At 42.6% G+C, this 27,022-nt stretch overlaps 2 protein-coding genes across 9 annotated transcripts in view; both read right to left on the bottom strand.

The window, feature by feature from the left end:
• LOC106578662 (uncharacterized) overlaps positions 1-23,630 on the bottom strand; it is a 91,714-nt gene extending 68,084 nt beyond the window's left edge. Inside the window, exon 1 of one of the 4 annotated variants that reach the window (XM_014157713.3) lies at positions 23,145-23,628. The gene's annotated coding sequence lies outside the window, so the exon portion shown is untranslated. Of the gene's footprint in view, positions 1-2,662; positions 3,034-23,144 lie in introns of those variants that run through there. The other 3 variants (XM_014157711.3, XM_014157712.3, XM_082965698.1) reach the window with 3 other exon arrangements.
• A 2,177-nt stretch (positions 23,631-25,807) lies between these two features.
• Positions 25,808-27,022, bottom strand: part of LOC106578660 (DNA topoisomerase 2-binding protein 1-A) — a 61,851-nt gene continuing 60,636 nt past the window's right edge. For all 5 annotated transcript variants that reach the window (XR_014381615.1, XM_045702211.2, XM_082965703.1 and 2 more), the window contains 2 exons: positions 26,676-26,837; positions 25,808-26,089 (listed from right to left, as the gene is read on the bottom strand). Coding sequence is in view for 4 of the 5 variants with exons in the window: in XM_045702211.2 (XP_045558167.2) it covers positions 25,943-26,089; positions 26,676-26,837 (309 nt within the window). In the remaining variant the exon portion in view is untranslated. The remainder of the gene's footprint in view (positions 26,090-26,675; positions 26,838-27,022) is intronic.

The following is a 27,022-nucleotide window of genomic DNA, read 5'->3' on the forward strand; positions in this document are numbered from 1 at the left end:
TGGCCCTCCTCCCTGTCTCCGTCTGCGTGTGACGCTAACCCCTACGGTCACACTGTGTCTGTGCACCGTCTGACAGGCTCTGGGAACAGGCGCTAGTCAGGTAAAGTAATCTCCAACTGCAAGGGAACATTACTGAAGGTCCACACCACAAACAAGCATGCAGGAGGCTAGGAACTACTTTACTGTGATCAAAGTTTTAGTACAAGGTTCAATTGGGAGTTCCATATGGCGGCACACAATTGGCCCAGCGTCGTCCGGGTTTGGCCGGAGTAGGCCGTCATTGTAAATAATAATTTGTTCTTAACTGACTTGCCTAGTTAAATAAAAGGTTAAATAAAAAAATAAAAAGCATGGAATGAGTTTAGCACAATGAAAAGTAAGGAATGTATTGTAAGTAATGGTAAAACTTGCTGGCTCACCATTCAAAATTCACTTTAAAGCAGACGAGGGGTTGAAAGAAAAACAAAATGTCAAACAAATGTTCTGGAGGTCGTATTAATGAGGAAATTAAAACTCTCAGATTCAGCTGTTTTAGATTCAGCTGAGCTCCCATAGTTCCATGCTGTGGGGACAGACAGTGGTTAGTCAGAGAACACCACGGGAGGGACAATGTCCTGTCCAACGAGACCTCACCGTTCAGCCCTTTCTTAACTCTGATTGGTCAGACAACGCAGGGATATTTTTGGCCCCGGAGACACAGCAGTATCAGATGCGTCTCCTCACCAGTGATTTGAAATGGAGACAAACATCCCAGCGTCCCACAGCCCATTCTGTAGTGTAGGATGACACAGCAGCAGCTAGCGCTGCAACGCCAGGGGAGTTGTCAACGACTATCAATCCTCCCAAAACCCAGCAGGCATTGCAGTTACCTGGTGAACCTCCTCCGGTGCACCTTGCCCTGTTGCTGCACACTGTTCTATAGAGCCTGACAGCCGGCCGTGATACATGGGGAGAGGTAGTAGAAGGAAAAACAACGCTTTCCCCAGACAAAATAAAATAAACTGATGCTCGAGAACCGCAGTACAGGCATCTGAAAGCATGTAATTGAGGAGGAAGGTTTGTCAAGGTGTTTGTCAATTGGATGTTTTTATGAGCTACCAATGGTAACCTTTAAGGAAAGTTAGTGCCATGTCGGTCCAATTAAGGCCCTGAGGTCCTATTGCACATCACTCAAGGAGTGGTGAGTCATGTGTGTAGAGGACAGTGGTTAGGGAGTTGGAAAGATTCAAGTTTAAGAGGGACACACAATGAGAATTCCTCTAAGCTTGAGAGAGGACACAGTGGGAGTATCCTGCTGCTTGTCTAAATCATACACGTAATAATAAAGTATCATGCATAACAATTAAAGCAATTTTAGTGGCCCTTAGGGTATCTACCTGCATGAGAGATGAATAATGTAATGGTGTAATATCATAAATTAGGGCTGTATCCTGCGGCCACAGAAGTGAAGTATGTCACGCCTTCTCCTTGCGTTGCGTTTGATGTTTCTCCATAAAACATCTAATGGACACCAATAGAGTGGGCGTAATAACACAAACAGAATTAACCTCTCAGATAAACTGATGACAAAGTGCCATCATATAATTATTATTTTTTAAAGTTGGACCCGTTCCGAAAATATAGAGACCCGTTCCAAACGGACCCGAGGACAACTAGACCCTTTCCGAATAGACCTGGTCAGATCCAGGCCCGGTCCGATCTGATTGATGGAAACTTTATTAAAATCGGCACTGATAAAGCACGTGGGGGGGAAAGAGAGGTGCCGCTCCTGCTGGTGGGGGAGGGGCCGTACTGCGAGCAGGGAGGGAGAGACATCAACCAACCAACAAGCCGACTTGCACTATAGTAGACTAACTTTAGGTAGCTAGGCTACTTGAGGCTGCAATGCAGCTCTTTCTCATCCTACAGTTACAAATAGTAACAACTCCATTCAGAATATTAAGTAGCAGCCTACCTGTTGGCTCTTGGTCGTTGTAGCCTATCCTTCTCCTTTAACTTTTAATTCCGTAATTTGAATTCCATCTTCCATTGATTAGATATCCCCTAACTTTTGCCACACACAAAGCGAGGCTCTATGACTGTAGCCTATTGCAGCTTTGATGACTTATGATTGGCCAACAACAAGCTACATGCGCCACGCTCCATTTTCATGAAAAGCAAGAGCAGCAGCATAAAAAATAAAATGTCTCTCTCTCTACTGCAGCAGTCATGTTTGGATCTGTACGAGCTCTTCCAGAAAAGTCAGTTAAAATAACAACAACTCAGACCCATGATAATCATATATTATCTGGCCCAGACTCGTGATATTATTTCGAATATTGGATCCGGACCCGCTCATGTCCCAGATCGGGTCTTGGGTATTCCTGTATTGGTGGACCTGTGAAGACCTCTAGTTTAGACATACACATGGCAATTGTCATTATCTCAAAGGGTGTGTCCTCTCAAAACCAGTCTCATGGACTAATGCGCTCTTCACAAGGCATCAGGAGTGGCACACAGCACACACAACATAAAGATTAGGCTCAGTTAAACGCCTCTGTAAAGACATACAGCAACCATGTTTGTTACTAATGTTGTTATACGCCTACATTACTGGTATGAGTGAAAAAACATGGTATCCAAGAAGGTTGGAGAAACAAGAACGATAAACTATGGTATTTACCTTTTTGGAGAGATTTGATCTGGATATGATCTCTATTCTCTAGTTAGGTCTGAAACTTTGACTCACTCCAATGTCCGGTAAAGATAGAGTACAAAACCTTCTGAAAAGTCAAAGTATTTCCATGAGGTAGCCTTAGCAAAGCCGGTCTATGGAGATACACAATAACCTGTATTGCGAGGAAATAACTTCTCTCCAACGCATCTACATTTCCTCTCTCCTCTTTTCTTTCATTAACGGCTGCACGCGCACAACGCACACGTGCACAACGTACACGCGCACAGCTCAGTAACGCAAAAATGCAGTCCAGGAAGGTCCATACTCTGCACACACACATCTAATTTTACCTCTTGACGCAGACCAGGCTTGTCATGGTGACAATGGCAGGAAGAGGGTAGTGAGGAAGGATGGGGAGGGAGGGGGGAATGTGCTGGGCTTCCTTTAGTGTCTACACAGGGAGCACTCAGAAACAGCTGTGAGACGAGTGGGAGAACTGGCATCCTTGGGGAGATGCTGTATTGTTCTCCCTCTCCCCCCCTCTCCCATCCCCCCGCTATTAGTAAGACGGATTAAATCCAAGAAAGCGGCTGGGACTGGAAGCGTGTCTGGCTTCGGCGCTGTGCTCAAACACACACATACACACACCACAGGAGGTTGGTGGTGCCTTAATTGGGCCGGACGGGCTTGTGGTAATGGCTGGAGCCAAATTAGGGGAATGGTATCAAATACTTGGTTTCCATGTGTTTTATGCCATTCCATTTGCTCCATTCCAGACGTTATTATGAGCTGTCCTCCCCTCACCAGCCTCCTGTGATACACACACATACACAACGGTGCACTCCAACAAACTCCCACCCACATCCATGGGGAAGCGCAATATTTCAAACATGCACACAACCAGCCACTGTAAGCTTTGTTAATTACACCATCATTAAGACTGACAGTTAAAAGCAGATGCTAGATAGTCTGCGTATGAGAACATGAGAGGATTTTAATGATGACTGAAGATCCCTTACTCATGGAAGCAGTGTCATTGTCTGGTTGGTGGTTGCATTGTACTATATTTACATCCTACTGGTCCTTCATCCTTCTGAAACTTCCCACACAGAGGGGTATAGGTCAGAGTTCTGAGTGGTGTGCTTTGACCAACAGCGGGTGTTCATGATTGACACCCACTGAGAGTAATTCACTAACGCTGGAACTGGCAGGCCTACGAGACTTATATCCCCCACAGCCTTATCTACTGCTGGGTAACTAGAGGTGACCTTTTCCCACAGCCACTCAAGGATACCCATGATTAAAGCAGTGACATGTTGTGGAGAACATGTTGTGGGTGTACAAGTTGATGAAAAAGGAATTGGAACAGGACAGCCAAAGCCATAATGGAGCAAGTAAAAGAGCCAGTCCCTGTGGGTTTGTTGACCTGCACTGACAGACAGCAGATATGAGGACATATAGGGTGTGGACTCTGTCTAGACAGGTTGGTTATTGGAAGAGATGTGGTTCTGACTGGGAGGTCAGTCTAGTATGAGAGTTGTTGGATGGGCTCAGGACAGACATATTAGAAGCTATAACACAGTCCAGAGACAACCCAAGGGTGGAACATGATTATTGGAAAATGAATAATCCCAGTGTGTCACAGAGTGAAACAACACAGTGATTGCTCAATCAGAGCATGCCTAGTAGTGATTGGCCTCACTTGTCTGTCAGTGCCTGAAGCGACACAAAGCGTCTGCAGTGGTGTACTTTAGAAATTCATTACGCCCTTTAGAGCGTATCAGCAGAGATGACTTGGCTGGATCCGACGAGCACTTCCTATCAATTGATACTGCAGATCGTATCTCAACCTCATTGTCCCTCATCTCAACTGCTCCCTGGCCATGTTAAAGAGATTCTCTGGTACTTTTGTATACTTTTTAGCCAGTAGTTCTGAAAGTAGCGTTCACGAGTCAAAAGTGGTCCCGGAAAAGTGAGTAATATGTCACATGTGCAGATATATGCACCACGTCATTGCTCTCTTTCGCTCTGCTGTGTGTGCATCTTGCTAGCTGTCACTCAAATGGCGAGGGGCCGAAGGTCGTTGGCACGAACTCAAATGTCTAGGGGGCTGGCCCACGTGGGGGAAAATGTGGGGAAAATGGCGCAGCACAGCTTCCAGAAAAAAGTTGTTTTCAAACTAGAGATTTCGTGGTTAATTGAGGTAAAACAGTAATTCTGCTCATAGATTATACATGTATGAACTACACATTGACACATCCTGCCCAAAGAGGGAGCGTTAAAAAAATACCTGCTAGTCGCCAAAGTTCCGGATCATCTCTTTAAAGTGAGCATGACTCCATGCTGTTCGGAAGTTTATTTGAGGCTTATTTGCACCAACATGTTGTTTACTGCTCGTTAGTTCCATTATCCATCGTAGAAACTTTCATTTCAAAGTCAAGGAATTACAAGATGTTGTCCAGTGTGTATCATCCGGTTTAGCTAGCTATGGGTAAACACGCCAATTACTTCAGGTGAAGTCCAATACGGGGTCTGAGACATAATGCACCCTTCAAACCCTTTCCTTTCATGCCTCCCAACCAGGTTCCTATCTGAGAATTCTCCTATGCTATAATGGGATTCAGGCTTTAATGGTGATGTTATCATCGCCATGACTGTCGAGTAATTACGCCAAAGCTCTTTGAGAGCCTGCTAATTGAGTTCAGCCATGGTGTAAGCGGACCTGATGGATCCTTCATCAAAGAGACAGGCTAAAGTCCTCAAAAGGCCTCGGTACTGTAGCCTAGCCTATCCGCGGTAAACAACTTTCCACTAGGTGTTCACCAACCCCCTGTTCTCAACAGAGCTGTGTTAATAATAATAACAATAATAAGGGTCTTTAGCATGGATTACTGTCAAACCCAAAACATCAATCAACTGCCTCACACAGACGCTTATCTGGGAAATAATGAAGTAATCAACGCAACCACTCAGCACGCTAATTACCAAACACCAGCCTGCTCTCCCGGGACAAGCCGTTTCTGCCGGCGCCGCGCTCAGAGAGTGCGTGTTTTTGGAGCGGTTTCAAGGCGAAAAACGACCAACAGATGTTTAATTTACCAGAAGATGGAGAGCCGTCCCACTGAGCACACACTGGTTGAATCAACGTTGTTTCCACGCAATTTCAATGAAATTACATTAAACCAACGTGGAATAGACAGTGAATTGACATCTAAGCCCAGTGGGGTGGTTGGCCTGTGCCATCAGTCATGGCTGAATAAATGAATATGTAAACAGTGAAGGAGGTAGCTAGCATAACAGCATGGTTAGTGTAGTGGACGGGAGGATCAGCGGCTCGGGAACAACATGAGTGATCACACACACAGTCAGCACTGTTTATTAACATGGAACGGTCCAGAGCTAGGCTGGAGGTGAAGCTTGGTTGAAGACCTGGAGCGCTTTGTGTAAAATGTATTATTCCCCATCTTTAGCTTATAATGAAGCGACAACATTACCTGTTTAGTGATACGTGATAATTTGCTTGTTGTTCTACTTGGAAGGCCGAGGGAATATTTGAACAAATGGCGATTGTGTCCCATCAGCGCAAGTTCAGCTGTACACTTACTTCATAATATTCACATTGTTAATAAAACCCCTTATATTGAGTGAAGAATAGGTGAATTTCCTCTAATACACCTTCTGTTGGTGAATGATGGGCCCCAACAATGTATGCACTAGAATGTGTCCTGAGCCGTGATGGATCTTGGTTGAGTAGGGTACGGGGGCAAAACACACCCAGCGAGAGACCGTGCCAGACAGAATTAATGTCAATGACAATCCAGGGCCCTGCTTATGGCTTTGGTAGTTAAATGTCAAACGCTTGGCACAGGGATGAGTTTGCAGCTGCAGCACACACACACAGAGAGAAACTCGCAAATCTCGCTCTCTTTTTTTCTTTATTACTCTCTCATGTGAGGTGTTGTGCTGCGGACAATGAGGTGGGGTGATCAGCAGGATCTATTATTAGCGAAAGAGTAAAAAACGGAGTGAGTGGGGTAGGGGATGTTGGAGGAATGGAGCCAAGCCTCCTCAATATTATTTTAAGAGTTGCTGTGGTGACAGTTTCCCTAGGAGATGACTGCAGCACTGCGGACCATAGAGCAGTGTGTGTGTAAAGATGGAAAGAGAAGAAGAGGGAGATAATACCTAATACCATTAGTTTAAAAGTAGCATCACCAACTCCCATCACACACACGCAATTGCATGCTGACAGAAGTATACTGTACACACTCAGCCTATACCACACATACAGTGCCTTCGGAAAGTATTCAGATCCCTTCACTTTTCCCACTTTGTTAGGTTACAGACTTATTCTAAAATTGATGAGAGGAAAAAAAACTATCTACACACAATACCCCATAATAACAAAGCAAAAACAGGTTTAGACATTTATGCTAATTTATATATTTTTTAAAATGTGTATGTGTATATATATATATATCACATTTACATAAGTATCCAGACCCTTGACTTAGTACTTTGTTGAAGCACCTTTGCCAGCAAGTCTTCTTTGATATGACGCTACAAGCTTGGCAAACCTGTATTTGGGGAGTTTTCCCATTATTCACTGCAGGCTCTGTCAGGTTGGATGGGGAGTGTTGCTGCACAGCTATTTTAAGGTCTCTCAGGAGATGTTCGATCGGGTTCAAGTCCAGGCTCTGGCTGGGCCACTCAAGGACATTCAGATACTCCTACGTTGTTTTGGCTGTGTGCTTAGTGTCGTTGTCCTGTTGGAAGGCGAACCTTCGACCCAGTCTGAGGTTCTGAGCGCTCTGGAGCAGGTTTTCATCAAGGATCTCTCTGTACTTTGCTCTGTTCATCTTTGCCTCGATCCTGACTAGTCTTCCAATCCCTGCCGCTGAAATACATGCCCACAGCATGATGCTGCCGCCACCATGCTTCACCGTAGGAATGGTGCCAGGTTTGCGCCAGATGTGACGCTTGCCAAAGAGTTCAATCTTGGTTTCATCAGACCAGGTCTGAGAGTCTTTAGGTGCCTTTTGGCAAACTCCAAGTGGGCTGTCATATGCCTTTTGCAGAGCAGTGGCTTCCGTCTGGCCACTCCACCATAAAGGCTTGATTGGTGGAGTGCTGCAGAGATTGTTGTCCTTCTGGAACATTCTCCCATCTCCATAGAGGAACTCTGAAGCTCTGTCAGAGTGACCATCGGGTTCTTGGTCACCTCCCTGACCAAGGCCCTTCTCCCCCGATTGCTCAGTTTGGCCGGGCGGCCAGCTCTAGGAAGAGTCTTGGTGGTTCTAAACTTCTTCCACTTAAGAATGATGGAGGCCACTATGTTCTTTGGGACCTTCAATGCTGCAGAAATATTTTGGTACCCTTCCCCAGACCTGTGCCTCAACACATTCCTGTCTCGGAGCTCTACAGACAATTCCTTCGACCTCCCGGCTTGGTTTTTGCTCTGACATGCACTGTCAACTGTGGGACCTTATATAGACAGGTGTGTGCTTTTCCAAATCATGTCCAATCTGAATACTAACGTAAATTAGGTATCCGTTTTTTTTTTTTAATAAATGTGCAAAAAAAAATCAGTTTTTACTTTGCTATTATGGGGCATCGTGTGTAGATTGCTGAAGATTTTCACACAGGGGAATTGGGTGTTGCATAACTTTGTTAAATAAAATAAGTATACATTTTTTGGGTTATTTGTAAACTCTGTTTCCCTTTATCTAATATTAGGTTTTGGTTGAAGATCTGATAACATTTAGTATAACAAATTTGCAAAAATAGAGAAAATCAGAAAGGGGCATATTCTTTTTCACAGCACTGTAAAACAGACAAAGTGGTTGCAGTACAGACTCCGAGCTAACAACAAACGTTCCCCCAACTTTAGCGAATGTTCCCTTAAGAGTCTCATTAGGTAATTACCTAACATTTTCATAGCTATGTTCCAGTGACGTGGAAATATACCATTATCTTGATGTCAAACAGAACTTACCCAGAAGGTGGTTACCATGTTCTCAGAATATTCAATATTAATGTTCTAGACACGTTCTGGGTAGGTCCGCAAGGACGTTTTAGGATGCCGCCTGATGATCCCAAATAAACATTAAAAAAACAAAAGAAAAACATGTTCTGTGTATGTTTGTTGTGATGATGGAATATTCTCCTAACCCTCAGAAAACTGGACAAATGAATGTTCTTACGACAGCTCGTGAAATGTATCTAGAACATTAATATTGAATATTCTGAGAACATGTTAACCACGTTCTGGGTATGTTCTGTCTGACATTAAGGGAATGCTCTCCTAACTCTAACAACAGAACATGCTAAATAGGAGGATTTTGCTAACATACATAGAATGTTCCCATAACTAATGGAAAACTGGATACACAAACATCAGGGGAACATTACAAAAACATTCTCACTCGCTAGAATTGTTAGCTGGGCTGTTTTACTGTGGCAGTAAAATCACTGCAGTTCATTGCAGTATAAATCAGACATGCCTCAGATACATTGATGATTTATTCTCTGTGAGTATGAGTACAGTACATTTTTATTTTACCTTTATTTAACTAGGCAAGTCAGTTATGAACAAATTCTTATTTTCAATGACGGCCTAGGAACAGTGGGTTAACTGCCTTGTTCAGGGGCAGAACGACAGATTTGTACCTTGTCAGCTCTGGGATTCGAACTTGCAACCTTTCCGTTACTAGTCCAACGCTCTAACCACTAGGTTACCCTGCCGCCCCATTTACAGTGCCTTCGGAAAGTATTCAGTGCCATTGACTTTTTCCACATTTTGTTATGCTACAGCCTTCACACCCCAAAGCATCACACTACCACCACCATGCTTGACCGTTGGTATGAGGTTTTTACTGTGGAATGCAGTGTTTGGTTTTCATCAAACATAATGGGACCCATCTCGTACAAAAAGTTGACTCAAGTTTGCCAAAAAGCTCCTGGAAGCACCTGGATGATCATCAAGAATCTTGTAAGAATGTTCTATGGACAGATGAGTAAAAAGTAAACTGTACTACATGGGTCCCATTATGCCTGTTGATAACCAAACACTGCTTTTCACAGTAAGAACCTCATACCAACATTCAAGTGATGGTTTGGGGATGATTTGCTGCCTCAGGACCTGCACGATTTGCCTTAATAGAAGGAACCATGAATTCTGCTCTGTATCAGAGAATTCTACAGGAGAATGTCAGACCATCTGTTTGTGAGGTGATGCTGAAGCGCAGCTGGGTCATGCAGGAAGACAATGATCTAAAACACACAATCAAGTCTACATGAAAATGTCTAAAAGAAGTTTTGGAATGGCCTAATCAAAGTCCAAACCTGATCCCAATTGAGATGTTGTGGCAGGACTTGAAACGAGCAGTCCATGCTTGAAAACCCACAAATGTCGCTGAGTTATAGCAGTGCTGCATGCAAGAGTGGACACAAATTCCTCCACAACGATGTGAGAGACTGATCAAGAACTACAGGAAGCATTTGGTTGGAGTCATTGCAGCTAAAGGAGGCACAACCAGTTATTGAGTGTAAGGGGGCAATGACTTTTTCACACAGGGGCATTGGGTGTTGCATAACTTTGTTATGAAATAAGTATGTAATTATTGTGTTATTTATTCACTCAGATTCCCTTTATCTAGTATTAGGTTGGTTGAAGATCTGATAACATTCTGTATATAAAAATATGCAAAAGCAGAGAACATTTGAAAGGGGGCAAATACTTTTTCACAGCACCTTCAGATGAACCTGAAACATCAAGTCATCTCTTCTCCCTCTGGCTCAAGGAGACGGCTAAAGAAGAGGGACTGTCCAGCAGGCAGGCAGCAGCTACTGTAGGGCAATTTCATTTGGCTCAGGGCTGTCATCCAGAACAGAGTCTATCTACCCTAGAATTTGAACACTTAGCTAGGCAATCTGGGAGAGAACACAGAACGGGTTTACAGTTTACTAAGCAGCCATTTCGCAGTACATTCAGTAGACAGCGCCAATGGCTGCCCAGTTCTTCTCTGCCAAACATTCTACCAATGAATTACGGTGTAATTTGTGTTACTGGGAGTAGCTGTGTTTGTCTGACTGGGAGTTTGTTTGGTGTGTTACTGTGTTTTTTATCTACCTGCCCCTCCTGTGTTGTTTCAAAGCTGTGTCCACTTCAGTGTCTTCCCAAAATCCCTTGAATCCACTGTCTCCATGGTGATACGGCTTGTACGGACGCATAGTGAGGCTTTATTCATTATTGTCAGCAGCTCTGTATATGGAAATTAATTTGTGGGGCTGATGCCTCTCTCCATCTTATTCAATATTAATGCCGCCTCAGATTACCAGACAGCTCTACTCCGACCCCCAGGGAGCTGGGATTTCTTTCAAGCAGAGAGGAGAGAGGGAGAGAGAACCATATAAAGTACTCTAATTGACAAAGACAAGCGCCAAAAGTCTCCTATTTGAACAGACATACTTGCAGAGGTGGCTAATTCAGTGATTAAAGTGAAATGTCAGTTACAGTCATACAACGAGAGGAAAAACATAACAGTTAATAATTCTTACTATTTAAACAGAAGACACTGGGTTTTATAAACAGCCTTCTTCTAAAACCAGCCTTCTGAAGACCATCTCTCTCATCCTTTTGCGATCGGTCTCTACTGAAGAGCTTTTTGGCTCAGGACATATAGGCTATACCTGCGAGCACTGTAAAATCTCAGTGCTTTCATTCTCTGCTATCTTCTAATTTACCTCAAGTGACCCTGGCAAAGGATTTGTCCTCCTAGCCAAACATATACAGTGCCTTCGGATATGATTCAGACCCCTTGACCTTTTCCACATTATGTTAGGTTATAGCTTTATTCAAATTGATTAAATTGTTTTTTCCCCTTATCAATCTACACACAATACCCCATAATGACAAAGCAAAAACAGGTTTTTTGAAATTCTTGCTAATTTATATATATATTTTTTTACAGAAACATCACATTTACATAAGTACTCAGGCCCTTTACTCAGTACTTTGTTGAAGCACCTTTGGCAGCGATTATAGGCTAGAGTCTTACAGCCTAGAGTTTTCTTCGGTATGATGCTACAAGCTTGGCACACCTGTATTTGGGGAGTTTCTCCCATTCTTCTCTGCAGATCCACTCAAGCTTTGTCAGGTTGGATGGGGAGTGTTGCTGCACAGCTATTTTCAGATCTCGCCAGAGATGATGTTCCAATTAAGAATGCTGGAGGCCATTGTGTTCTTGGGGACCTTCAATGCTGCAGAAATGTTTTGGTACCCTTCCCCAGATCTGTGCCTCAACACAATCCAGTCTCGGAGCTCTACAGACAATTCCTTCGACCTCATGGCTATGTTTTTGCTCTGACATGCACTGTCAACTGTGGGACCTTATATAGACAGGTGTGTGCCTTTACAAATCATGTTCAATCAATTGAATTTACCACAGGTGGACTCCAAACAAGTTGTAGAAACATCTCAAGGATGATCAATGGAAACAGGATGGACCCGAGCTCAATTTCGAGTCACATAGCAAAGGGTCTGAATACTTTTTTTGTAATACATTTGGCCAAAATTTCGAAAAACCTGTTTTCGCTTTGTCATTATGGGGTATTGTGTGTAGATTACTGAGATTAGATGTATTTAATCAATTTTAGAATAAGGCTGTTACGTAACAAAATGTGGAAAAAGTCAAGAGGCCTGAACACTTTCCGAATGCCATGTTCTCAGAATATACTATATTAAATGTTCTAGACACGTTTCATGAGAAGACGTTGCCTGAGGTTCGTTGCCTGAGGCTCCCCCCGCTAGAGACCTTCATAGGTCCAAAAAGTTTCCGAAACGGACCTGGGGCTTTCCCTCCCAGACCCGATATGCAATCTTTAAATATAGGAGAACTGTTCCGAACAGACATGAGGACAACTAGACCCATTCTGTATAGACCTGGTCAGATCCACACCTAGTCTGGTCCGAGTGAGGGAAGCAGCAGAAAAGTTAAGCTACTTTATTAACCCGAGCTGATACAGCACGAGAGGGAGAAAGAGATGCCACTCTAGTAGGCGGGGGAGGGGCTGTACTGTGAGCTAGTGACACAGGGAGCAGGAATGATGGAGGGAGAGACAGCAACCAACCACGCCGACTCACGCCATCGTAGACTAATAGCTGCCATAGCTAGGTTATTTATCATCAAATATGAATACGTAGTACCTGTCTTGACTACATCAAACCGGGAGAAGCTAGTTAAGCTAACATTAGCTAGCTAGGCTAATTGAGGCTGCAGTGCATGAACTTTCTCATCTTACAGTTACAAATAGCAACAATTCCATTCAGAATATTAAGTAGCAGCCTACCTGTTGGTCATTGTAGCTTATCCTTCCGGACAAGTCAGTTAAAATAACAATACCCCAGACCAGATCCAACCCGTGACATTATTTAGAATACTGCATCCGAACCCACTCGGTCCCGGATCGGGTCTTGGGTATTCGTGTACAGGTGGATCAGTGAAGAACAATAGTTTAGACATACACATGGCAATTGTCATTATCTCAAACGGTGTGTCCTCTCAAAACCAGTCTCATGGACTAATGCCCTCTTTCACAAGGCATCAGGAGTGGCACACAGCACACACAACAAACATTAGGCTCAGTTAAACACCTCTGTAAAGACATACAGCATGAGGCAACCAAAAATTACATATACCAGAGACCATCTTATCAGATCTGACCCAGACCCGTGACATTATTTAGAATTCTGGATCTGGACCCACTCTTGGGTACTCGGGTACAGATGGGACAAGACTAACTACCATTTGGATATTACAAAATTGGGGAGAAAAAGGGTTAAAAAGTACAAACACACACACACACACAGCGTTTTCAACTTACACATTTGATGCACTTATAACATACATGATTACATTATGGTTGTGCAATGGGTAGCCATTTGATAAGCTATTTAGCAGCCTTGTTTAGAGGTCTTATGGCTTGGGGGTAGAAGCTATTCAGGGTCCTGTTTGTTCTATACTTGGTGCATTGGTACCACTTGCTGTGAGGTAGCAGAGAGAACTGTCTGTGGCTTAGGTGGCTGGAGTCTTTGACAATTTTTGGGCCTTCCTTTGACACTGCCTGGCATAGAGCTCCTGGATGGCAGAGAGCTCGACCCCAGTGACGTACTGAGCCGTACGCACTACCCTCTGTAGTGCCTTGCGGTCGGATGCCAAGCAGTTGCCTTACCAAGCGGTGATGCACCCAGTCAAGATGCTGCAGCTGTATAACTTTTTGAGGATCTGATGGCCCATGCCAAATCTTTTCAGCCTCCTGAGGGGGAAGAGGTGTGTGGGTGTGTGTGGACCATCTTAATTCCTTGGTCATGTGGACACTGAGGAAGCTCTCTACCCGCTCCACTACAGCCCTGTCAATTGGAATGGGGGCATGCTCGGTCCTCCGTTTCCTGTAGTCGACGATCAGCTCCTTTGTCTTACTGACGTTAAGGGGGAGGTTGTTGTCCTGGCACCACACTGCCAGGTCTCCGACCTCCTCCCTATATGCTGTCTCGTCATCAGTGATCAGGCCTACCACCATCGTGTTGTCGGCAAACTTAAGGTGTTGGAGTCGTGCACGGCCACACACTCGTGGGTGAACAGGGAGTACAACAGGGGACTAAGCACAGGCCCCTGTGTTGAGGGTCAGCGTGGTGAATGTTGTGCTGGTAACTTTAGTCTCAAATAAACAATGAAACATGTTCAATTTGGTTTAAATAATGCAAAAACACAGTGTTGTAGAAGAAAGTAAAAGTGCAATATGTGCCATGTAAAAAAGCTAACGTTTAAGTTCCTTGCTCAGAACATGAGAACATATGAAAGCTGGTGGTTCAATATTCCCAGTTCTTCAATATTCCCATTAAGAAGTTTTAGGTTGTAGTTATTATAGGAATTATGACGCGTCGACTACCTCTCTATACCATTTGTATATTTCATATACCTTTGACTATTGGATGTTGTTATAGGCACTTTAGTATTTCCAGCCTAATCTCAGGAGTTGATAGGCTTGAAGTCATAAACAGCGCTGTGCATCAAGTATTGCCAAGAGCTGCTGGCAAACGCACTAGTGTGTGGTTTGAATAAATGCTTACGAGCCTGCTGCTGCCTACCACCGCTCAGTCAGACTGCTCTATCAAATATCAAATCATAGACTTAATTATAATAAACACAGAAATACGAGCCTTTGGTCATTAATATGGTCAAATCCGGAAACTATCATTTCGAAAACAAAACCTTTATTCTTTCAGTGAAATACGGAACCTTTCCGTATTTTATCGAACAGCTGGCAATCCTAAGTCTAAATATTGCTGTTACATTGCACAACCTTAAATGTTATGTCATAATTATGTAAAATTCTGGCAAATTAGTTCACAGTTTGCAACGAGCCAGGCGGCCCAAACTGTTGCATATACCCTGACTCTGCTTGCACTGAACGCAAGAGAAGTGACACAATTTCCCTAGTTAATATTGCCTGCTAACATGAATTACTTTTAACTAAATACGCAGGTTTAAAACAATATATACGTCTGTGTATTGATTTTAAGAAAGGCATTGATGTTTATGGTTACGTACATTTGTGCAAAGATTGTGCTTTTTTTGGCAATGCGCTTTTGTTAAATCATCACCCGTTTGGCGAAGTTGAAGTAGGCTGTGATTCGATGATAAATTAACAGGCACCGCAGGACAAGCTAGTTAACCTAGTAATATCATCAACCATGTGTAGTTAACTAGTGATTATGTGAAGATTGATGGTTTTTTATAAGATAAGTTTAATGCTAGCTAGGAACTTACCTTGGCTCCTTGCAGCCACAAGATCCTTTTGACGCTGCACTCGCGTAACAGGTGGTCAGCCTGCCACACAGTTTCCTCGTGGATTGCAATGTAATCGGCATCCAAAAAGGACGATTACCGATTGTTATGAAAACTTGAAATCGGCCCTAATTAATCGGCCATGCCGATTAATCGGTCAACCTCTAGTTATAACATCTACGGAAAAGACAGAAATGCAATAGGTGTGGTGTTGTGGTCTATATTCAGAACCATATTCCTGTAAAGCTTAGAGACGATCGAATGCTAAATACTGTTTAAGTAATATGGCTACAGGTTCATCTGCCTCACCTAAAGACCATTCTTGTGGGAAGCTGCTATAGACCACCAAGTGCTAACAGTCAGTATCTGGATACTATGTGTGAAATGCTTGATAATGTATGTGATATCAACAGAGAAGTACATTTTCTGGGTGATTTAAATATTGACTGGCTATCATCATGCTGCCCACTCAGGAAAAAACTTCAAACTGTAACCAGTGCCTGCAACCTGGATCAGGTTGTCAGTCAACGTACCAGGGTAGTTACAAACAGCACAGGAATTAAATCATCAACATGTATTGATCACATTTTTACTAACGCTGCAGATATTTGCGTTAAAGCAGTATCCAAATCCATAGGATGTAGTGATCACAATATAATAGCCATATCTAGGAAAACCAAAGTTCCAAAGGCTGGGCCTAATATAGTGTATAAGAGGTCATACAAGAAGTTTTGTAGTGATTCATATGTTGATGATGTAAATAATATTTGCTGGTCTGTGGTGTGTAATGAGGAGCAACCAGACGCTGCACTTGACACATTTATGAAATTGCTGATTCCAGTTACTAATAAGCACACACCCATTAAGAAAATGACCGTAAAAACTGTTAAATCCCCTTGGATTGATGAGGAATTGAAAAATTGTATGGTTGAGAGTGATGAGGCAAAAGGAATGGCAAATAAGTCTGTCAGTCCAACTGATTGGCAAACGTACTGCAAATTAAGAAATCATGTGACTAAACTAAATAAAAATAAACTAAACTATGAAACAAAGTTAAATTATTTAAAGAATGATAGTAAAACGCTTTGGGGCACCTTAAATGAAATTTTTGGGAAAAAAGCCAACTCGGCTCCTTCATTTATTGAATCAGATGGCTCATTCATCACAAAGTCATTCCGCTACCCAAGAATAGTAAAGCCCCCTTTACTGGCTCAAATAGCCGAACAATCATCCTGTTACCAACCCTTAGTAAACTTCTGGCAAAAATTGTGTTTGACCAGATACAACGCTATTTTACAGTAAACAAATTGACAACAGAATTCCAGCATGCTTATAGGGAAGGACACTCAACAAGCACAGCAATTGATGATAAAATGATTGTGGGGGCTGTCTTGATAGACTTCAGTGCAGCTTTTGACATTGTTGATCATAGTCTGCTGCTGGAAAAACGTATGTGTTATGGCTTTACACCCCCTGCTATAATGTGGATAAAGAGTTACTTGTCTAACAGAACACAGAGGGTGTTCTTTAATGGAAGCCTATCAAATAGAATCCAGTTAGAATCAGGAATTCCCCAGGGTAGCAGTTTAGGCCCCTTGCTTTTTTCAATTTTTACTAATGACATGCCACTGACTTTGAGTACAGACAGAGTTTCTATGTATGCGGATGACTCAACACTATACACGTCAGCTACGACTAACACTCAACAAAAAGCTGCAGTTAGTTTCATAGTGAGTGGCAAGGAATAAGGTAGCCCAAATATTTCTAAAACTAAAAGCATTGTATTTGGAACAAAACACTCACTAAACCCTAAACCTCAACTATATCTTGTAATAAATCATGTGGAAATTGAGGAAGTTGAGATGACTAAACTGCTTGGAGTAACACTAAATTGAACTGTCATGGTCAAAACATATTGATGCAGTAGTAGCTAAGATGGGGAGAAGTCTGTCTATACTAAAGCGATGCTCTGCCTTCTTAACAACACTATCAACAAGGTAGGTCCTACAGCCCCAGTTTTGTCGCACCTTGACTACTGTTCAGTCGCCACAAAAAAATGACTTAGGAAAATTGCAATTGGCACAGAACAGGGCAGCACGGCTGGCTCTTGGATGTACACAGAGAGCTAATATTAATAATATGCATGTCAATATCTCCTGGCTGAAAGTGGAGGAGAGATTGACTTCATCACTACTTTTATTTCTGAGAGGTATTGACATGTTGAATGTACAGAGCTGTCTGTCTAAACTAGAAGTCGACCGATTATGATTTTTTTCAATGCCGATACCGGTACCGATTATTGCCGGGCCAAAAAGCCGATGCCGATTAATCGGCCGATTTTTTTTCTTATTTGTAATAATGACAATTACAACAATACTGAATGAACACTTTTATTTTAACTTAATATAATACATCAATCAAATCAATTTAGCCTCAAATAAATAATGAAACATGTTCAATTTGGTTTAAATAATGGAAAAACAACATGGATAAGAAAGTAAAAGTGCAATATGTGCCATGTAAAAAAGCTAACGTTTAAGTTCCTTGCTCAGAACATATGAAAGCTGGTGGTTCCTTTTAACATGAATCTTCAATATTCCCAGGTAAGAAGTTTTAGGTTGAGGTTATCATGGGAATTATAGGACTATTTCTCTCTATACCATTTGTATTTCATATACCGTTGACTATTGGATGTTCTTATAGGCACTTTAGTATTGCCAGTGTAACAGTATAGCTTCCTTCCCTCTCCTCGCCCCTACCTGGGCTTGAACCAGGAACACATCGAAAACAGCCACCCTCGAAGCATCGTTACCCATGCAGAGCAAGGGGAACAGCTACTCCAAGTCTCAGAGCGAGTGACGTTTGAAACGCTATTAGCGCGCACCCCGCTAACTAGCTAGCCATTTCACATCGGTTACACCAGCCTAATCTCGGGAGTTGATAGGCTTGAAGTCATAAACAGAGCTGTGCTTGAAGCATTGCGAAGAGCTGCTGGCAAACGCACAAAAGTTCTGTTTGAATGAATGCTTACGAGCCTGCTGCCGCCTACCACCGCTCAGTCAGACTGCTCTATCAAATATCAAATCATAGACTTAATTATAACATAATAACACACAGAAATACGAGCCTTAGGTCATTAATATGGTCAAATCCGGAAACTATCATTTCGAAAGTAAAACGTTTATTCTTTCAGTGAAATACGGAACCGTTCCGTATTTTATCTAACGGGTGGCATCCCTAAGTCTAAATATTCCTGTTACATTGCACAACCTTCAATGTTATGTCATAATTACGTAAAATTCTGGCAAATTAGTTCGCAACGAGCCAGGCGGCCCAAACTGCTGCATATACCCTGACTCTGCGTACAATGAACGCTAGAGAAGTGACACAATTTCCCTAGTTTAATATTGCCTGCTAACATGAATTTCTTTTAACCTCTAGAGGATAAATCCCGTTAACGGGATTGGTTGGACAACAACCAGTGATATAGCACGGCGCGAAATTCAAAAAAATAATAATCTCTAAATTAAAATTCAAGTATTATATGGCATTTTAAAGATACTCTACTCGTTAATCCAATCACATTGTCCGATTTCAAAAAGGCTTTACGGTGAACGCAAAACATTAGATTATTTTAGCATAGCACATTAGCAAAAAAAAAAAAGCCATTTTCCAAGCACGGATAGCCGTCACAAAACCAGATATACAGCTAAAATTAAGCACTAACCTTTGACAATCTTCATCAGATGACACTCCTAGGACATCATGTTAGACAATACATGCATTTTTTGTTCGATCAAGTTTATATTTATATCCAAAAACCCAATTTTTACATTGGCACGTGACGTTCAGAAAATGTTTTCTCCCCATAACATCCGGTGAATAGGCACATACATTTACAGAAGAACTCATAAACGTTGACAAAATTTATAACAATTATTTAAAGAATTAGAGATAATCTACTCCTTTATGCAACCACTTTGTCAGATTTCAAAATAACTTTACAGAAAAAGTACATTGTTCAATATTCTGAGTACAGAACTTAGCCTTCAATGCTAAGCTATACAGTCTCTAAAAATATGTTCGAAATATTTACTTACCTTTGCTGATCTTCGGCGGAATGCACTCGGATGGGCACCCACTTCCACAAGAAATGTTCATTTGTTCTGCAAAGTCCATAATTTATGTCCAAATACGTCCGTTTTGTTGACCCATCCAGAACACTTTACAATGCCATGTGGTGTGGACGCAAATCCATAGACGAAATGTTCAAAGTTCCATTACCGTTTGTAGAAACACGTCAAACGATATTTACAATCAATCCTTTAGGGTAATAGGAAGCTCCAGCATCTACCTACCCCTCATCCTCATATGTCCTCCTTGTTTTTTTCTCCCCTGGATGGAGAACGATCTGTCTCTCTGTTTCCTCTGCCATTGCTTATTTTTCATTAGCAATACTTTTTTATTTTTGTAATAGGTATTCATCCCAGAAGAAAAATTAAAAACAACGAAGTCACGCGCAAGCGCGTCTTAAGACACCTGTCCTCAGACTGGCCAGTGATTGACTGAGCCATAATTTTCTTCCCGGTAACAGGTGACGGATGAAACCAGTTCCTAAAGATTGTTGACAGCCAATGGAAGAGTTAGGAGGTGCAACGTAAATCCTATGTCACTGTAGTTAAGGGATTCAAAAGAAAAACTACATTTCTAATTTCCCCCACTTCCTGATTCAATTTTTCTCAGGTTTTTTGCCTGCCATATGAGTTCTGTTATACTCACAGACACCATTCAAACAGTTTTAGAAACTTCAGAGTGTTTTCTATCCAAATCTACGAATTATTTGCATTTTCTATTTTCTGGGCCAGAGTAGTAACCTGTTTAAATTGGGTACGTTTTTCATCCGGCCGTGAAAATACTGCCCCCTAGCCCCAACAGGTTATTAACTAAATATGCAGGTTTAAAAAAATATACTTCTGTGTATTGATTTTAAGAAAGGCATTGATGTTTATGGTTAGGTACATTTGTGCAACGATTGTGCTTTTTTCGCAAATGCGCTTTTGTTAAATCATCCCCCGTTTGGCGAAGTTGGCTGTCTTTGTTAGGAAGAAATAGTCTTCACACAGTTCGTAACGAGCCAGGCGGCCCAAACTGCTGCATATACCCTGACTCTGTTGCACAGAACACAATAGAAGTGACACAATTTCCCTAGTTAAAATAAATTCATGTTAGCAGGCAATATTAACTAAATATGCAGGTTTAAAAATATATGCTTGTGTATTGATTTTAAGAAAGACGCTTTTTTCGCGAATGCGCTTGTTAAATCACCCATTTGGCGAAATAGGCTATGATTCAATGATACATTATGATAATGATAAACTAGCAATATCATCAACCATGTGTAGTTAACTAGTGATTATGTTAAGATTGATTGTTTTCTACAAGATAAGTTTAATGCTAGCTAGCACCTTACCTTGGCTTCTTGCTGCACTCGCATAACAGGTAGTCAGCCTGCCACGCAGTCTCCTCATGGAGCGCAATGTAATCGGCCATGATCGGTGTCCAAAAAGCCGATCACCGATTGGTATGAAAACTTGAAAGCGGCCCTAATTAAATCGGCCATTCCGATTAAATCTAGTCTAAACTACTGGCACACAGCTCGGACACCCATGCATACCCCACAAAACATGCCACAAGAGGTTCACAGTCCCCAAGTCCAGAACAGACTATGGGAGGCACACAGTACACAGTACTATATAGAGCCATGACTACATCAAGTAACTGACGCAGCAGTAAAATTAGATACAAAAAATAAAAAAAAAAGATAAACACCTTATGGTACAGCGGTGACTGTGACGCAACACAAACATTGTCACAGACACATGCATATACCCACACAGAACATACGCACTATACATACACATGGATTTAGTACTGTAGATACGTGGTAGTGGTGTAGGGGCCTGAGGGCACACAGTGTGTTGTGAAATCTGTGAATGTATTGTAATGTTTTAAAATTGTATAAACTGCCTTAATTTTGCTGGACCCCAGGAAGAGTAGCTGCTGCTTTGGCAGCAGCTAATGGGGATCCATAATAAATACAAATACCCACCCACCCCACACATGCATGCATAGATGCCATACACACACACTTTCACACTCACCACATACGCTTCTGCTACTCTCTATTATCTATCCTGTTGCCTAGTCACTTTTCCCCTACCTATATGTACAGTACATAGCTACTTCAATTACCTCGTACCCCTGCACATCGACTCAGTACTGATACTCCCTATATATAGCCATGTTCTTTGTACTTGTTATTCACTGTATTTATTCCTCGTGTTACTATTTCTATTTTTTATATCTTATCTTTAACTGCGCATTGTTGGAAAGGGACCTGTAAGTAAGAATTTCACTGTTAATCTACACCTGTTGTCTATGAAACGTGACAAATACCATTTTTTTTTGGTTCAGATGTGTGGCAAACTCATTATGGGTGACAATCTATGCTAGATTCTAAAGAGACTGCCATCATGCGTGTTATTTTGTTTACTTGGTCCCATGGATGTGAAGGGTCTCCACGCCTCTCATTCTTAGTGTTTCCTATGTTTCACTAACCAGTCTCTGAGCTTTACATACATCATGTCAATAGACCCCAAGGAAGCTGTCAGCTACAGATGTCAATGCCCCTTATTGACCCTGCCCCTCCCCACCATTGTACACACAGCAGTGGATGATTGTCCACAGAACAAAGAGAGTGGGGAGTGGGGTTATGTGGAGAACTGAAGACCAACATTCCAATCACAATGCTAAGGGTGTCCAGCAGGTTCATTTAGGCCTGCTACACTTACTCAACCTGGTCTCAGAGCATTTCGTGTTATTCTGTATGTTCAACACTACCTCAATGTAGCTGAGGAAACAAAGCTTCCAGTTGAAAAGAAGGTCTTCAGTGTGAGGGAGAAGGTGACGGTCGCACTTTTTAATAGAGTGACCCTAATTATGCCCTCTGTTCCTGCGGGTCTCAAGAGAGAAAAAAGATATACTTTAATGGACGTAAAACTTCGCTGTCTCTTTGGTTGGTTTCAATGTCCCCATCTTTGTTCAGTTTCACATACACAATAGTTCTCATCAATAACACATTCTATAACCAGTCAACTACAACAATGGATGTATTGTGACATGGAAATCGCGGTCATGTGGTAAAACAGTCTGTTTGATGAAGTGTTCATTGTTAGCGGTTAATATGTTTCAGGGTTCAGTAAACATGACCTAGGTTGTCGACACTGTTGTTTTAAACCGTGTCTCATGTTATTCCCTGGTCTCTCACGTCAGTGAGCTGTAATCAATAGCTGAGGAATGGGTTATTAATTGATTAGAGTTGCCCTACTGATAACATTATTAATAAAAAAGGGACAGACTCAGGTGAACCTTCAAGGCTCGCAGACAATCGCACACACAGCGCGCGCGAAAATAAACTGTACCGTGGTAGTAAGAATGTGACAAACGCCAGAGTAGCTACATCTAAACGCTAGGTTAGTGACCCAGTGATGCATAGGCAATTTTAAATCGGTATCGACTCATGAAAGATGCTACAATATGACTACATAGAGCCTAGGTGCCACACAAATTAGTTTGCTTACCTATTACACAAGGTGCGTCGGTACTTCCTTGTACTCCGCGTATCCCAAAAAGCCGCTGTCTCACCACTCCAGTCACACAAGCCGCACGCACATATTGCCAGTTCCGAACCAGAATGTCACATGAATTCCATGTTCAATCCGACATTGCTCAACACTGCTGCCCTGGGGAGCCATACAGTTTGTTCAAGCGAAACACAATAGGAGGACGGCGGGGGCGCATCCCCTCAAATCCTGGGACCACTGACAACGGTAGATGGATAACCACACGGTGGAGGCAACAGGCTTGGCTAGCAGTACGAGCATCATATGTGATTAAGCTACCGCGCGGTCCACAAGATATTCATGAGAGGCGGGTAGAGACTCTGTGCCACCCAAGCACGAAAGGACTTGGGTTTTCGTGGCGGGATTATGGCGGTGCAACAGCAGGCACATCTTTTTTGTTGTTGTCCTTACTCAGATTAGGGGCTGTTTCATTGTATTCATTGTTCCGTTAAGAAAAGAAGTGCAGCCTGCCTGGAGGCCAGTGACAGGGGAGCACTAACAATCTTACAAAGGTCACATTGACAAATGAAACAAGACCCTCTAACCACTAGCGGTTCTGGGGGGGTGGTGGGCCAGTGCCCCTGTGACAACAATTTTAGACCCCCTAAATGTGGAGTATGAAAGAATTTTTACATAACTAATTTTTGCTATGTTCTTTTTTACATCCGTTATTAGACAGTGGCAACACGGAACACTACTTTAACCCACACATTTTCTAGAGGGACAGCTTTAGGCGGAACACAACAGTATCGTACCACATGCAAAACGATATGACAACAATAACGTCTAATATAACTGGCCCTCTAACAGTACAACTGGCCCCAGCTTGCCCCCCCCCAGTTGAAATGGTCTAGAACCGCCACTGCCTCTAACACCTGTATCTTGCCCGCCAGGCACTTCAATCCCGCCCGCGAGACATTAAAAAGTGTTTTTTTTTACCCTTTTTTTCTCCCCAATTTCATGGTATCCAATTGTTAGTTACAGTCCTGTCCCATCGCTGCAACTCCCATACGGACTTGGGAGAGGCGAAGGTCGAGAGCCATGCGTCCTCCAAAACACAACCCAGCCAAGCCGCTGCCCGCTTAACCCGGAAGCCAGCCGCACCAATGTGTCGAAGGAAACACCGTACACCTGGCGACAAGGACATCTCGGCCTGCCAAACCCTCCTAATCAGGACGATGCTGGGCCAATTGTGCGCCGCCTCATGGGTCTCCCTGTTACGGCCAGCTGTGACACAGCCTGGGATCGAGCCCGGGTCTGTATTGACACCTCAAGCACTGCGATGCAGTGCCGAGGCCCCGCAAAAAATGCGGCCCTTTTGAATTTCAAAATCCCGATGTAGCTGGCCCTCGAGACAAAAGTTTGCCCACCCCTGCTCTAATAGAATAAAAAGATTAGGCTCCCCCATTAAATACACATTTTGACAGAAAACATCCAAATTGACTCAATTTAATTACATTATTCTTGATGCTTTATCAAGTTTTATGCAGACACCCCACTTTGGAAGGGGGGGCCATGCATCTCTCTCTCTCTCTCTAGCCTACCAATATTTGGATTAAGTTCACTATGAATGGAGGCTTCTCTTATTGTAATGTTTATTGGGAAAGGAGATGGGCAGTACACATTTACACTGCCTCAGGCTCCCATCATCATCAAGGCAACATGGTATTGTTGTGGGAATGTTGTGCTCTCCCCTGGTCTGACTTTCTCATTAGGTTCCTCAGCCCCAGCAGCATCGGTCTTTGAGTATGATCTGGTCAAAAGTAGTGCACTATGTAGGGAATAGGGTGTCATTTGGGACCACCCGTGGCCAGTGAGGTTGATGAGGGGGAGAGAGCCCTTATCTGTGCCTCCAGAAACAGACCTGGGACAGGGGAATATAATTGGGCTTCCCATTGTGAAAAAAACCCCAATTCTGATGTTTACAGAAAGGGAGACAGCTGTTGCTAGAGCAGTACAATTGCTTGGATAAGTAGTCTAACACATGTAATAGGTTCTGATTTAGGGATGTCTCATTTTGCCATTGGTTTTCTTTGTTCTCCATCACAGTAAGTAGACCTCTGCCTTGGGTAACCTTTGTCAGCTCGTTTTGTGTATACACATTGAGATATATTTGGAATCTAGTATGCGTGAGACCAATGTTCTATCATGTTAAAATGAACAATGATAGCTTAGAGAGGCAATGGCAGCAGTAAGGTGGTAAGTGGATGCCATGAGTAACGAGGCTGGTGCCAGCAGTGATTGTGTCCTAATGACAGTGATAACTGATGTGTGACAGCATGGGTCAGAGACACTGGTGTGACACACCCTGAACCGATGCAATTATCACTGTAGGTAGAATTGATCTCAGAAATGACTCACGTTGTCAATGAAAAAAGGGAGGGGAAAAAAAGTAGGAATGTTACTGCTTTTTCCATCAGTAAACTCAGAGGTGCAAAGCTGAATGGAACAGCATGCGATGCTGTGAAAGGACAATACACTCACTCCAGGTACTATGCAGGAGATTCAATCCGAATGTAGAGTTCCCTCTACAGGACATAAATTGACAGTGCATCTCTGGGTTGAGTGCTTGAGAACATTCGTCTCAGACAAAAGCACCAATCAATCACAACGACACAAACACTTGTCAAATACATTTTATTTTCATACAGCTAATAAAAAAATCTTATTTACAGACATATCATTATGGCTTGCAGGGGCATTTCTAAAATGATGGAATTTACTAGTTGACACCAAAGCTCTAAATGACAATGTTTTTACTTGAGGCGAGTCTTCTTCAACTTTGAGGAATCTCCTGTTGCTTTGCGCTTGTGGGAGGGTGTGGCGCGGATGGCATCTGTGCCCGCTGGCAGACATTGGGCAGCTTCAGGCAGATAGTACATCTCTATTGGTGGAATAGGCTCCTGGACAAAATGACAGACTCATATGAGAGAGGAGTTTTAGTTTCCATTTTATTTCTTCTTAAAGGAGCAACATGTTATATTTAAGCCATCATATCGATTCCTTCATGGTTTTTCAAGGACACTGCATAGAAACCGCTAAAATGGCTTAGTACTGGTTCTTACCTTATCATCATCTGTTGCAAGGACGTGAAAAACTTGTACACAAAACAACCGGCCTGGCTAGTCACAAAAAAAAGCTAATTTGCAGTGTCACGCAGCGTTCTAATAAGCATGTTTTACCTGGGTGGATTTCTACTCTTTTGCTACTACTGGTATGTAATTGATATTTAGCACTATTTACATGTGGAAATGTTACATGGATAACCTTTAATTCACTGGCCAGGGTGGGTTTTATGGAGAAGGTTGAACACGTGTTGTTAAATGAAGGAAAGTAACCACTTTATGGATCAAACATTAACCAAGGTTTCACTTCAGACTTTCTCAAAATTACTGATATAAACCGCCTTTAAAGTAGTCCGACAACAAAAAATGCCTTCCGCAGTCTCTTTGTGAGGCAGTTCTGCATTTTAGTTACAGTCCCACTAACCTGGATGAGGTAGTCTGCAATGAACTCTGGCTTTAGGCATTTGACCCCCTGGGACATGGCCTCTGGCACGTCCACCCGGAAGTCTCCTGGCTTCAACCGACTGAACTCTGCAAACAGGTGGGTGGTTCCCTTGTACAGAGATGGAGAGGGACTGGGGAGAACCTGGAGAGAGGGTAAGGGAGAGGAAAGAAAGATTGGAAGAAGAGAGATTAGGAGAGGGTGGATGGGATTGACATTCAGAAGTGTACACGTGTCAATATCTACAAAGGCAAGTATGAAAGAGAAAAGCAGTAGCTTCTTAGTAGTTTTACCCATACTAAGACGCAGTAAGCGAAGAAAAGATTGAG

Source organism: Salmo salar, chromosome 19 (genome assembly GCF_965601325.2).
Source record: "Salmo salar chromosome 19, fSalSal1, whole genome shotgun sequence".
NCBI classification, from domain to species: Eukaryota; Metazoa; Chordata; class Actinopteri; order Salmoniformes; family Salmonidae; genus Salmo; species Salmo salar.